General features: G+C 57.7%; 1 protein-coding gene and 1 non-coding gene across 2 annotated transcripts in view; one reads left to right on the forward strand and one right to left on the reverse strand.

The window, feature by feature from the left end:
* Positions 1–129: 129 nt before the first annotated feature.
* Positions 130–202, reverse strand: TRNAK-CUU. The gene has a single exon. It is a non-coding gene; the product is annotated as a tRNA-Lys (tRNA).
* Positions 203–873: 671 nt separating this feature from the next.
* The window catches only part of ADAMTS7 (ADAM metallopeptidase with thrombospondin type 1 motif 7), a gene marked incomplete at its 5' end in the record, with an annotated part of 35,456 nt that continues 22,482 nt past the window's right edge, over positions 874–13,847 (forward strand). The window contains 10 exons of the mRNA XM_027733918.2: positions 874–940; positions 1,739–2,088; positions 3,113–3,284; positions 5,231–5,427; positions 6,532–6,615; positions 7,317–7,441; positions 8,462–8,611; positions 9,399–9,542; positions 13,244–13,388; positions 13,535–13,627. Of these exons, the coding sequence (XP_027589719.2) occupies positions 874–940; positions 1,739–2,088; positions 3,113–3,284; positions 5,231–5,427; positions 6,532–6,615; positions 7,317–7,441; positions 8,462–8,611; positions 9,399–9,542; positions 13,244–13,388; positions 13,535–13,627 (1,527 nt within the window). The remainder of the gene's footprint in view (positions 941–1,738; positions 2,089–3,112; positions 3,285–5,230; positions 5,428–6,531; positions 6,616–7,316; positions 7,442–8,461; positions 8,612–9,398; positions 9,543–13,243; positions 13,389–13,534; positions 13,628–13,847) is intronic.

Consider the following 13,847-nt stretch of genomic DNA (forward strand, 5'->3'; position numbering starts at 1 on the left):
CCCGGCGCACGCCGTGCGGGGGCACAGCACAGCGCCGGGTGTGCAGTGGTGGCCGCCGGGGCCGCGAGCAGCGAGAAAGGGGGGAAAATAATGAAAAAAAAAAAAAGGAAAGAAGAGGAAAATTTCATGCGCCCAACGTGGGGCTCGAACCCACGACCCTGGGATTAAGAGTCCCATGCTCTACCGACTGAGCTAGCCGGGCGCTGTGTTATTCGTGCGCCGCCCTCGCCACTCGGCATAGCTCCGCGCGACCGGCGCTGCGGCCGCCAGGGGGCGCGCGCGGTCCCCGCTCGTTTGTATATTACGTCATCGCTTAATTAAATGTACATCTCCCTCTCAAGGCCGGCAGGGGCGGAGAAGAGGGAGACGCGGCCCTCCGGGGAAAGCTGCAGGGTGTGGGGGCCACGAGCGGCACCAGGAGGGGTGTTTAATGGCGCCAAGTTACCGCAGGTTTGCGCTCCCTGTTCGTTTTAACCTGAGAGGAAATAAAGAGAGGCAGCGAGGGGTAGCACCGGCTGGGGGGGGACACGGCAGCGTCAGCCAAGCACTCTTTCCCATTTTCAACGAAAATTCGCCGAAATGTTTCCTTTTCCACCGCAATCCCTGCGGCGGAGCACAGAGCGCAACGGGAGCGCCGCCAGGGGGCGCCCGAGCGCCGCGCCGAGCGCCGGCAGAGCGCGCTGCCCGCCCGGAGCCCCGCCCCCGATGCGCGTAGCCCCGCCCCGTGCTCGTAGCCCCGCCCCGTGCTCATAGCCCCGCCCCGTGCTCATAGCCCCGCCCCCGATGCTCATAGCCCCGCCCCCGCCGCCCCTGCCGGCGGGCTCCCCCAGCGCCGCAGCCATGGCGGCCCCGGCCGGGCTCCTGCCCCTGCTGCCCCTCCTGCCCCTCCTGCCCGGCCTGGCGCTGGCCGCGGGCACGGCCGCAGGGACCGCGGGGACAGGTCCGCGCGGGGACCGCGGGAGGGGCGCGCGGGGTGTCCGCGGGGATGCGCGGGGATGGATGCGGGATGTCCGCGGGACGCGGGGATGTCTGCGCGGATCCCCGCGGGATGTCCGTGCGCCGTGGGGATGTCCGCGGGGATGCGCGGGGTGCTCCGCGGGGCCGTAGCCGGGCACCACGGTGCCCCCCGCCGCTGCAGCCCTTCCCCGGCGGGCTGGGCAGGGTCGGACCCGGCTCCCCCCGGCACTCCCCGGTGCCCCCCGGCTCCCCCCGGCACTCCCCGGTGCCCCCCGGCTTCTCCCGGTTCTCCTGCGCTGCGCCCCAGCCGGGGAGGCTCCGGGGCGCTCAGTGCCCTGGGGTTGCTTTGCCCCCGGAGACGGCGTGCGAACACCGTTTCCAAGCTGGGATTTGATTTTTTGCGGGTTTTTTCGTTGTTTGGTTGGTGGTTTTTTTTACTGGCAGCTGGAGTTTAGCAGCGGGAGTGTGTGCATGGAAACCGGGACCAGCCCCGGCAGAGCGGAGCTCTGGAGCTGCCCGATCCCCCCCGTCCCTCCCCACCCGATCCCTGACCCTGACCATAACCCTGTCCCCATGGCAAACCCCAGCCCTGACCCCCCGGGGGCACGAGGGGCAGGTGGGGGCCCTGCTCTTCGCTGCTCCGTGCCGTCCCAGTGGACACCAGTGACCTGATCCAACTGGTGTTTGGGTCCCTGCCGCGGGAGTTCACCCAGCGGAAGGAAGGGGTGGGAGAGGACAGGTGAGGAGCCCTGCAGGTAACCCCTGCACCCCCTCTCCCCAGAGCCGCCCCCGCCGCCCCCGGGCAGCGACATCGTTCATCCCATCAAGGTTGACGAGAGCGGATCCTTCTTGTCCTACGACCTGACCCACCGAGCCCTTCACCGGAGGTCTCCTGCCTCCAGGAGCAAGTTCCCTGCCTTCTACGAGCTGCATTACAAAGGACAACCCCTGAAATTCAACCTGAGCCTCAACAGGAACCTCCTGGCCCCGGGCTTTGTCAGCGAGAGGCGGTTCGGGGGCATCGCCGGCGCCAAGATCCAGCCGCACACCTCCAACCCCTGCCACATGATCGGGGAGGTTCGGAGCCGGGCGGAGGGAGGGCTGGCTGCCCTCAGCACCTGCGATGGCCTGGTAAGTACAGCCCTGACCCATAACGATCCTTAATCCACAAGGAAACAGGAGGAGCCAAGTCCCCCTTTCTGCTGAAAGCGACGGCAAAACTCCCGGCGGCAGCAGGGTCAGGATCCCAGCACGTAGGGCTGATGTGGCCGTGGATGAGCTGACTGTAAATTTCCCATGGATTCCAGTGGTTTGGGAACCCTCCGGGGCTGTGTTTCCTTGTTTGTGTCCAAATTCCCAAAGACAGCAATTCTCTGCCTTCTAGTACATAACTGTGTGGTTGTGAGCACAGTGAGGGGCTCGGAGCTGGAGGTGTTAATGACAACACAGCTCGTGGGTACTGAAGCTACTCCCTGTTTCCTGAACTCTCCCCTGCCTTGTTCCAAAGGTGATAGTGTGGAAGAGTAACAGTTTTGGGGGAAGGGTGTAAAATCTCCCGTGGGTTCACAGAAGTGGTACCACGTAACTGGGGATGTGCAGATCCCCGTTCCCGAGGGGGCTATGGGATGATAGGGGCATTGGGGTTGGGAACCCCTCTGTGTCCCCAGCACGGGCACGGGACAGAGGGAGGGATCACCAGCAGTGCCTATGCTGGTGTCTCCCAGTTTGGAGGGATGACAACTCCATGGGATCCTTGGTCTGCTGCTGCTCTCAGGTGGGGGCTGTGTTTGCTTTTTGAGTTTTCTGTGTTTGAATAAACGGCTTTCCACTGCCAGAGGGCAGAGTTAGATGGGATATTGGGAAGGAATCCTTCCCTGGGAGGGTGGGGAGGCCCTGACACGAGTTGCCCAGAGAAGCTGTGGCTGCCCCATCCCTGGGAGTGTTCCAGGCCAAGTTGGACAGGGCGTGGAGCAACGTGGGCTAGTGGGAGGTGTCCCTGCCCATGGCAGGGAGTGGGATGGGGTGAGCTTTGAGATCCCTTCCATCCCAAGCCATTCCAGGATTCTGTGATTCTAATGGTCACTCCCAGGCCCTTCAGTGTAACCCTGTGCTCAATGCAGGTGCCTTCACAGTGCCCCCTTGTCTCTCCTGCCAGAAAGGCGTGTTCCGGCTCCTCAACGAGGACTATTTCATCGAGCCGGTGTCCAGCAGCCCCCGGGAGGACGGGGCAGCTCAGCCCCACAGGATATACAAGCGCCAGGCCCCCAAGGACGGGGCAGAGCAGGGCAGGAGCCCCCCACCCCCCCGGGAAACCTGCGGCGTGCCAGGTACTGCCCCTTCCTCTGGCAACGTTGGTGCCACCAGTGACTCAGTGTGTGCTGAACCCCTACGTGTGCCTCTCGCTCTCCTCTCCTCCCAGCCTGCTGCAAGCAGGGAGATGATGGGGAGGCTGAGCCTTTGCTTTCATTCCCTTGAAAACTTCAGTTTAGACCTGCTGGGGTGTTGGACTTCGGGAGTGAAGTCACTGCCCAGGGAGTTCCTGCTGCAGGCAGAAAGTGTGTGTGGCTCCTTCTCTGTCCAGAGCACATGGGTTGGATAAACTCCCAAATGCAGGATTTCAAGTGCTGAGGCTCTTGAGCTCAGCACCCCATCAGCTGAGGCATCCCCAGCAGCTCAAGGGCACTGTACTCCTCAGTGAAGCTGCACCTTCCAGGCAGCACATCTTGGTTTGCTATTTCCTGGAGCTCTCTGCTTTCAGTAACTGGGGGTTTTTTGCTATGATCAGATTATTTTCAGGCATTCTTCTGATAATCTAAATCAATTATTTAATCTGTAGTAATAATCTTAACGGCTTCTTCAAGTCTTTGAATTCTTTTCTTGACTCAAGTCTATTCTTGACTTTGAAGTGTATCCTTGAAAATTCATTTCTTGGGGTGTACTATGGCCCATGTGGATCTCCCTTGCAGTCAGGGCTAGCAGGGTGGATGTGCTGGGCATGCCCTGGAAAGGAATCCCAAAGTCTGTAGGATTTTAGTGACTGCCACCCTTCCATCCTGCCCTGATGTATTGCTGGTTTACTTTGCAAAGCATCACAACAGCCAGATGGTGCTGGGCTGCTGGGTGTTGTTTAGCTTCTGTCAGTACGTGGTACAGCCTGTCTGTACAGCTGGGCAAGTGTTTGAGAGGGATCATCCCAAAGGAAAATGCCCCACGAGCCCCCCGGGACCCCTGGGCACCCTCTGCTCTGCAGTACCCTCACGTCCTGGCTGGAAGCTCAGCAGCCAAGGACACAATGGAAACAAGCTCCAAGGAAGCCACTGCGATTAAACTGTCACAGTGGTATTAGCAATTCATCAAATTATCCAGATAGTTGGGATTTTTCAGGCTGGGGGATCAAACGCCCTTTCACAGCTAACGTACACTATAGTCCATAAAATGTAAAAGTCCATTGTTAGGGAAGAGAGGCTGAGCCTCCCAAACTGGTCGTGAAAGCGATTCCCACTGTGTGGGATGAGGTTTGTAAAGCCTTCACCCAGCTTGGGGCTGACCCTGACCTTGATCTTGGAGCAGCGTCACAGGGAAAGTCTCCACTGGAGAATTCCCAGTTGCTGGTGTGCGTGAGGAGCTCTCCTCCGCCTCCGGCCCCTGCTCAGCCCACTGAACATTCCCGTTGTTTCTCCTTGGGAAGGAGCAGAGTTCAGTCTCCATGTGCCTGAGGAAATCTCTGTGCTGTCCTGCCAGGTCTCGGCTCGCCCAGGGCACTGATGGCTGTGGGATTTGGCTCAAGACTTCAGTCCAGCTCTGGGGGCACAGAATTTATCCTGCTGGGAACTGTGCCTCCCTGAAAAATATAGATCTGGGATGATAATCCGAAATGTTGAGCCACCAGGGTTGTTTCTCAGGGTTTCTCAGGTTGTTTCTCAAGCATCTCTGCAGGGTTGCCTGTAAATTCCCGTGTCAGTACAAACCCTAAAACTCTGCTCTGGGAGGCTCCGTGTTCCTTGTGGAATATTGCAAGCCCTGTTCCAGTCAAAGAAATTACTTCAAATGCTTTGTTTGTTTTTCTATCATGCTCATGTGCAGCAGACTGAGCTCAGAGTCTTCTGGAGCACAGAGCACAGCAAAATGCACATAAGTTATGGGTCTAAGTGTGGAGTCTTCTCCACACCAAAGGTTATTCCTTTGAACTAAAAAAAAAAAATAAAATATTTTATCAAAATTGCAGACATTTCATCAAGAAAAAAAGACCTTTTTTCCCCGTCTAATCCCTCAGAATCTCAGGAAAGCCTGGAGCGGTCTGAGAGGCGCAGGGAACGGTGGGAGCAGAGGCAGCACAGGAGGAGAAGAATTAGGCAGCGCTCCATCAGCAGGGAGAAGTGGGTGGAAACACTGGTGGTGGCAGACACCAAGATGGTGGAGTTCCATGGCAGTGAGAACATCGAGAAGTACGTGCTGACCGTGATGAACATGGTGAGTCCTGGCCGGGCAGGGCAGAGCCATAGTGTGACACATGGAATCAGGGAATCAGGGAATGGTTGGGCTTGGAAGGGACCTCAGAGCTCATCCAGTTCTACCCCTCTGTGGGCAGGGACACCTTCCACCAGACCAGGTTGCCCCAAGCCCCGTCCAACCTGGCCTTGGACACTTCCAGGGATGGGGCAGCCACAGCTTCTCTGGGTAGAAGACCCCAGGGCTTGCCAGGACTCATCCCTGGTGGCACCTCAGCAAAGCTCTCACCACTCAGGCTCTTCCCACTCCCCTTGGCTTTGCTGCCCTGCTCAGTGCTCTGACCCCACGGGAGGACGGGTGGGTGGCAGCAAACCTGAGGGCAAAACCTCTGTGCAGGTGAGAGCAGCTCAGCCAACACCATTTCACCTTCCTGTGGGGCTCAAGGGCTGCTCCTTTCTGCTTCCCTCCATGGGATGGGTGAAGTGGCCTCCCAGGGAGGTCCCCCAAAGGGAGACATGCTCCAGGGAAGGGAGGTGGTTGGTGCCAGAGCTGGCACTGTCTGGGTTAGCAGGAGAGATGGGAACAGCTTTTCTGGGAAGGAGCACCAGATTGTGGTGGGAATGTGGAGGAGTCTGCTGGTGCCACAGAAGAAGCAGATAAGTCAGGGTGAGTTGGTTCAGTCTGTTCCCTCTTCTGCTGCCGGGGCAGCACCTCTTTGCATTCCAGAAGAGAGCTTTGGCTGATGCCAGGAAAGGGTGGGATTGGGCAGAGGACCTCAGGTAACATCCCTGGATTTCTGGGGGGTGGTGAAGGCACCCAGAGAGCACCGAATTCCTTTGAGATGTTAAACACATCTCTTGGTGAGAGCAGAGGGGTTCCCCAGGCGTTTCGGGATGAGTTCCAGCCTCTGCACAGATCATATCCAGTGCAAATGGAAATCATCACAGGCCTCGGTCCAGGCCCGTGTCTGTTCTTGCCTTGATTTGGGGAATTCCCCGAGATGTGTCAACAGCCTCCAGCAGCTTCCCCTGGAGCTCCTGTTCCTGCAGAGGGACGTGCCAGCAGCCGTGTCCCGGGGCTGGGCTCTGTCCTGAGCCGTGTTTCCTTGGCATTCCCGTGTCACAGGTGGCGGGGCTGTTCCACCACGCCAGCATCGGGAACCCCATCAACATCGCCATAGTGCGGCTCATCCTGCTGGAGCACGAGGAGGTGAGAGCGAACAGCGTGACTCGCCCGTCCTGGCAGCCAGGCTGGGATGCACTGGGAGCTGGCCTGGAAAGCCAGGCTGGGATGCACTGGGAGCTGGCCTGGAAAGCCAGGCTGGGATGCACTGGGAGCTGGCCTGGAAAGCCAGGCTGGGATGCACTGGGAGCTGGCCTGGAAAGCCAGGCTCCCTCCCGTGCCGTCTGCGTGGCCTGGAGGAGTTTGTGTAAGAGAAATCCAGCATTTGCGCCCTCGTCTTGGCCAGAGGAGTCAGGGACAGCGTGGCCAGAGGAGCTGCTGAGTCTGATTTTTAGGATGGTTTGTGCTAACTCAGCATGGGTGTGGGAGCAGAGGGCTGTGGGTCGCTGGGTGGCCGTGTCCCAGCTGCAGTGGTGGCTCTGAGGCCACTCAGACGGGCTCCCAGCTGTGTCCTTCGTCCCCAGCCAGGACGGGATATTTCCCTGCAGTGTTTCTTAACCCCCATTACTGGATGATTTCATGTTTTGGTTGAATCACAGATGAAAAGAAAGCAGGAAAAGGACTTTCTTCCCACCCGGCCTACAACCTATAAACATGGAGCAGTTCCATCTGGATGGCAGTCACTGCCGATTCCACTCCCATGTGTCTGAGATCAGACCCCTCCCCTCTCCACCCCAAAACCCAAACAGCTCCAGCAGTGATAGGACAGCAGGCTTCTTCTCTTTCAGGAGGACCTGAAGATCTCCCACCATGCAGACAACACCTTGAAAAGCTTTTGCAAGTGGCAGAAGAGCATCAATGTGAAAGGAGATTCCCATCCCCTGCACCACGACGTCGCCGTCCTGCTCACCAGGTATCGTGTCCTCCTGATGTGCTGCTGTAGGTGCTGCTCTGTCAGGAAGAACCTGCCCTGGCTGCAGGTAGAGGGGCAGGCAGAGGAACATCCCGGGGGGAGCTGGTGAAACCTCCCTGTCCACGCCTGAGCCCTGCCTGGACACCTGCACCTAAGATATGGAACATGAAATTGGGAGATATCTGGCTCCTAACGGCTGGAACTGTGCTGGAAGGTGTCCCTGCCCATGGCAGGGGGCTGGAATGAGATGAGCTTTAAGGTGCCTTCCGACCCAAACCATTCCAGGGCTCATTGATTCTATGAACTGGTCTCAAATCTCAGGTTTCCAGCTGAAGTTTCCAAACCAGGCCCTCTTGCCAAGCCCCAGAGCGGCTGGATCCTCCCAGGAGTTGTACACAGGGATTAACTCTCCTTTTTTTCCTGGAGGCTGGGCTTGGCAGAGGAGCCTCTGGGAAGCCCCTGACCTCCCATGGAGCCAACAGGAATTCATGGCTCTGGCCAAGTTTATATACCTTACAGTCAAGCCCTGCTCTGAGGGTTTCAGGCTGCCGTGCCTTGGCTTTTGGCAGCATTGTGGTGGTTTGGGTGATGATTCACAACCCACAACAGCTTTATCTTCTCTGGGAAGTTGCTTTGTAGCAGAAATGAGGCGCTTCAGGCCTTGTACTTAATGGAGTTGTTCCTCCTGGGTGGCTGGAGCCGCCCTGGACCACAGCACCCCTGGGCTGTGCTTCCCCATAGGAATTGCTTTATTATTCCAGCATCAGTTTTATTTATACAACGGAATAAACGCAGGCAGCAGTTCCCATTAATCAGGCTCAATAATGAGCTGGGGATACGGGGAGAGGAAAGGGGAAAGGAAAGGTCGTCAGTGTTTCCATTGTGGAGGCCGTTGGATGGCTCCATTCTCACTTCTGTCTGGCCGCTGTCCGTGTGTCTGGGCCGTGTCCCACACTCTGTCCTGCCGCCTTCCAACGCCCTCTCTGCTCTGTGTCTGTCTGTCTGTCCCTGTCGCCCAAGGAAGGACATCTGTGCTGCCATGAACAGGCCCTGTGAGACGCTGGGGCTGTCCCACGTGGCGGGGATGTGCCAACCCCACCGGAGCTGCAACATCAACGAGGACACGGGGCTGCCCCTGGCCTTCACCGTGGCCCACGAGCTCGGACACAGGTACCACCAGCTTCCTCCTCCTCCTCTTCCTCTGCGCTGCTCAGTCAGGGCTGGACAAGGCACGGGGGGAAGTTGGGAGAAGGTTCCCAGTGGTTCCTCACTGCTGCAACCTCTCCTTTCTCCCCCAGGGATTTCATTCCAGAGTTTAGTTTTTGGTTGCCCCATGTTTAATGAAAACCACATAATCCAAGGCAACCTGGACAAATTGTGTTTATGTATTACCCTGTGCTAGTTTGGGAAGGCTTTGGAGCAGCTTTAAAACAGGATCTGTCTGTAGAATCAGCAACAGATTTCAATCAAATTTTGACAAGATCACTTGAACACCATAGTTCCCAATAGACATCTGTGTGGGGGAAAACACCCACCAGTAAGTTTAATTAGATGATCTTGTTCAATATTCCTGAGTATTCAGTGGGAAATAAAAGCACAGGACAAAGTTGGGGGCAGTGTCCTTGGTATCAGTAAAACGTCCCCCAGGGCCAGGCCCCTGTCCCTGTCCCTGCCCATGTCCCCATGGTGCTGGATGCCCTGTCCCTGCCCATGTCCCCATGGTGCTGGATGCCCTGTCCCTGCCCTGTCCCTGGTGCTGGATGCCCTGTCCCTGCCCAGTCCCTGGTGCTGGATGCCCTGTCCCTGCCCTGTCCCTGGTGCTGGATGCCCTGTCCCTGCCCGTGTCCCCGGGGCTGTGCCGGGGCCGTGTCCGGTGTCGCGGTGCCGGGAGGCGGCGGCTGCATGGTTGTGGTGGCCGTGGCTCATCTCCCCTCTGTGGGACTATGCTCTTACACAGTTTTGGGATTCAGCATGATGGAAGCAGCAATGACTGTGAGCCAGTTGGGAAAAGACCTTTCATCATGTCTCCACAGCTCCTGTATGACACGTCCCCACTCACCTGGTCCCGCTGCAGCCGCGAGTACATCACACGGTTCCTCGAGTAAGTCCTTCCTCCTCTTCTTCCTCGCTGGGCGTGCTGGGGGAGCTCGGGGCCGGGGCACAGGGGGATGCTTTTACCTCTCAGAGTTTCTGTCTAAGAGCATCTGGGGGTCTTTTACCCAGAAAAGCTGTGGCTGCCCCATCCCTGTGAGTGTCCAAGGCCAGGTTGGACGGGGCTCGGAGCAACTTGGGCTGGTGGAAGGTGTCCCTGCCCATGGCAGGGGGTGGCACTGGATGGGCTTTAAGGTCTCTGCCAATCCAAACCATTCTATGATTCCATGACCTCCCTGGGCTGCCTCCCCCATGCTGTGGAGAGGGTTCAGGAGTGTTTGGGTGGCACAGGGGCTGTGGTTGCACAAGCAAAGCCAGAGTGGTTTCCTCGATGCTCTCGGCAGTCCCTGCACGGGCTGGATGTTGTCACCCTGAGGAGGCATCACGTGGGGAAACGAGACCCAGCCAGATTCCTCCCCGGGTTTGTTTATTTTTAGCACCCAGGACTGATTTTTCAGGCTGTTGTTATGAAGTTCCAAGGAACACAGCCCAGATATTTACGTCTGTCAGTAACTTGCACTGGAGGAACATTTTCCTTCCTTGCTACGGGAAGGTTTGAAAACAATGAGGAGCAGCAGTGGGAGAGCTGGATGAGGGGCTGGTGCTCCGTGGTGGGGAGGCTGCCAGGGCTGAACTCCTGCTCCTAAACCCCAGCCTGGGACATGTGGGCTTGGCCCCGTGCAGGGGGAATTATTGTTGATTTATGGCTTTCAGAGGAATGGAGCCTTTCTGTATCTGGAGTGCTCTTGGCCCTCTGCTTTTAACCTTCACTTTTGCATTTAGAATTTCCTGCTTGTGATGACCTTGGGTTGCTCTGAGCTGGGATGGGGGAGAGACAAAGCAGCTGGGTGCTCCTCTGGTTGGGTTTTGGTCTCTTTACCCCCCCAGAAGGGGCAGCTCTTCCTTCAGAAGGAAGCCAGCAGGCATCTGTCCCTGGCTGTGACATCCCCGAGGCCAGGGAGAGGCCAGGGGCCAGCACAGACATGAGTTGTTATGATGTGGTGTTGGCAGGAGGACAGGAAGGAGTGAGCCAGAAAATGGGACCCTGCTGACCTGGGGTTGCTGGCTGTGCTTGGAACAGGCCTCACGTTTGGAGAAAAGCCACTCTCAGATGATGATTATTATTCTTGTACAGAAGATTATTATTTTACAAGCACTGCTGAGTGTTTAAGGATCTCCAAGTGATTCCTGGCAGTGGCACAGCCCTGGCACTGCAGGGCAGCCAGGGCTGGAGACCCTCCTGGGTCAGGGTCTGCTCAGACACCCAGGGGCACTGGAAGAGGTCCCTTCCCTGCTGTGGCAGTGGTGTCCCCAGGGAAGGACCCTCCCTGGCTCAGGCTGATGTGGGATGCCAGCACAGGCAGCAGTTCTGGGATTTTCCCCTCTCCCCACTGCAGGATGCTGTAAGGCTCTTTGTTCCCCCCCTCACCATGGCACGAGCTCTTTCCCAGCCCAGCTGGTGGAACATCCTTGTCAAACAGGATCTGGTGTCTCATGGATGCCTTCCCTGCACCCTGATCCCGGGATGGATGGAGCAGCCTCCCTTCATTTCTGCAGCCCTGGCACAGCTGCAGTCTCTCCCTTCTCCCTTCAGTCTTTGCTCTGCATCAAACAACCAGTTTTTCAGCCTCTTTCCACAGTGCTGGAGCTCTTCTTCCATCATCTCCTCTTCCCAGGGCCTGGGGCTGGCTGCTCCTGCCAGCTCCACCAGCTCCTGGCTGTGCAGCTGATTCTGCCCAAGCTCCAATCGCTCCAATCCTTGCCTTTGTTTTTATTGAATTCTGTCCTGGCTCTTTCTAGACCCTTCCTCCAGTTCTTTCAGAGCTTTTGGAATTTTAATCCTGCTCTCAAATGTATCTGCAGATCCTCCCAGCCTGCTCACAGATGGGGATTTAATCATCCTTCCATCCACTCCATCATCCAGCTCGTTAGGGAAGGGCTGGAACAGGCAGAGGCAGCTCAGACCCCTGCGTGTTTCCCTGCGGAGTGGATTTACTGCAGATCCCTGCAAAGCCAGAGGGAAACTCAGGCCAACTTTTCCTGCCTTACAGATGTGTTTTGGCCAATTGAAGAGACCAGTAGAACAATTGTAAAGCATTTCATGAAGAAGTAGGTTCTGACCAGAGCACTGGAAAGCTGGTGCAGGTCTCAGTCACCCCCGGGTTGGACAGGGAGCACAGGGAGTGCCCTGAGCAGCTCAGGGGGCAGGAGGGTTGGGGCAGTCTGAGGGGGCCATGGGGTCCCATGTGGGACCCAAACAGGCACAGCAGCACCAGTGTCACACATGTGGCTCAACCAGGATGAAGTGCTTAAGCCTGGACTTCTCCTAGTACAGACACCATTCCTTCCATTTTTAAAGAAAATACTCCAAGTGTTTTCCACCAGCAGATAAAGAAAACAGGGCAAGGGAAAAGAAGACAGGACAAGAGAGAATGGCTTCCCAATGCCAGAGGGCAGGGATAGATGGGATATTGGGAAGGAATTCCTGTCTGTGAGGGTGGGGAGGCCCTGGCACAGGTTGCCCAGAGAAGCTGTGGCTGCCCCTGGATCCCTGGAAGTGTCCAAGGCCAGGCTGGACGGGGCTTGGAGCAACCTGGGCTGGTGGAAGGTGTCCCTGCCCATGGCAGGGGGTGGGATGGGATGGGCTTTAAGGTCCCTTCCCACCCAGACCATTTTGGGATTCTGGGATTCAATGGAAATAGCTGTGGGGGTGCCATGCAGTGACCCCCTGTGTGCCTGGAACAGGCTGCACCCTGACACTGTGTCCAGTTGCCCAATCCATGCCCAATCCATCTGGGCTCAGTCCTGCATTGCCCACTGCCATCCTTCCCTTCCCACTGGGCTGGGAGAGGCAGGATGCTCCTGCTGTTGGGAATCTGGAAATGAGGCTCTCAAGCCTCTGGGCTGCTGAAATCAACCTGTTTCCTGAATTTTCCAATAGGGACATACAAGCATTTTGCAGTAAGGATATACATGGGACGTTAGGGGGCTGCCTCCAGCCGTGTGAGCTGTTTGCAGGTGTCCAGCGTGGAACTCACTGGGTGGGATGGGAAAGGGAGGAGGGGGTGCTGGTTCTGCCTGGCATCGCCCCATGGCTCTGCCAGCACCCCAGAGCAGGAGCTCTCCCGTGCTTCCAGCCCTTGTTTCCGTGTTGTTGGTTTGGGTTAAAAAGGAATCTCGTTTCCAGTTAATTCAGAGCCGTTCCCAATCACAACAAACCCGAGTAATCTAATCTGCCCCGGCCTCGCCAGAGGCTTTGCCTTGCTGGAAACGGGTTTGTTTAAATCAGCACTGAAGGCTGAACTGGTGACAACTCCGTGCATGTTTGGGAAGTATCGCAGCAGAAGCGGCAGGAGCGGAGGGAGGCACCAGCCCAGGGAGAAGCCGCTGCCTTTGTCCCTTCTCCTTCCCGCTGTCCTGCCAAACCCGGGGGACGCGGGGTGATCACTCTGGGGGGCTCCCGCCCCCAAAATCAGGTACCCGCACGTGCCCGTCGGTGCTGGAGCGGCTCCAGGGCTGGTTGCAGAGCAGGAGTCCTGTCAGGGAGAATTGCTAATTGCTGATTGCTCCTCACCGCGGCGGGACGTTAATGAGCTGTCGCTCCTCCCTGGCGGCTGCCCCGGTGACACCGCCCTGCCCTCTCTCTTTCAGCCGGGGCTGGGGGCTGTGCCTGGATGACCCCCCAGCCCGGGAGGTGCTGGACTTCCCCCTGGTGCCCCCGGGGGTCCTGTACGACGTGGGCCACCAGTGCCGGCTGCAGTACGGCCCCTACTCCACCTTCTGCGACGACATGGATGTAAGCTGGGATCCCCCCGCGGAGCAGGGGCTCCCGGGATCTCTGGGGTGGGGGCTTTGCTGGGGCCACCCTCTCCTTGTGGGTTAAATCTGTGCTGGAGGGCTGGCTGGGCAATAACCGTGTCCTGCACAACCTGTTTCCTGCAGAGCGTCTGCAACACGCTGTGGTGCACGGTGGGGAACACGTGTCATTCCAAGCTGGATGCGGCTGTGGATGGCACAGCCTGTGGGGACAACAAGGTAACGGGGAGCAGACCCCTCTGTGGCCTCAGGGACCCCCTGTCCTGCACACAGAGGAGCTTCACAGGCTCCAGCACAGGGACAGGCTCATCCTGCTGCCCATGCTCTGTCCAAACACCCCCTGCTCCCAGGAGGGGCTGCCTGCAGGGAAGCTTAGAAATCCTTGAGAAGGTGAAGTCAACAGTTAATGACCGTGGCAGGAGAGCACCAGGCTGGTTCT

The sequence above is a fragment of the Pipra filicauda genome, unplaced genomic scaffold (genome assembly GCF_003945595.2).
Source record: "Pipra filicauda isolate LSUMZ 115617 unplaced genomic scaffold, ASM394559v2 scaffold406_size631624_pilon, whole genome shotgun sequence".
Lineage (NCBI taxonomy): Eukaryota > Metazoa > Chordata > Aves > Passeriformes > Pipridae > Pipra > Pipra filicauda.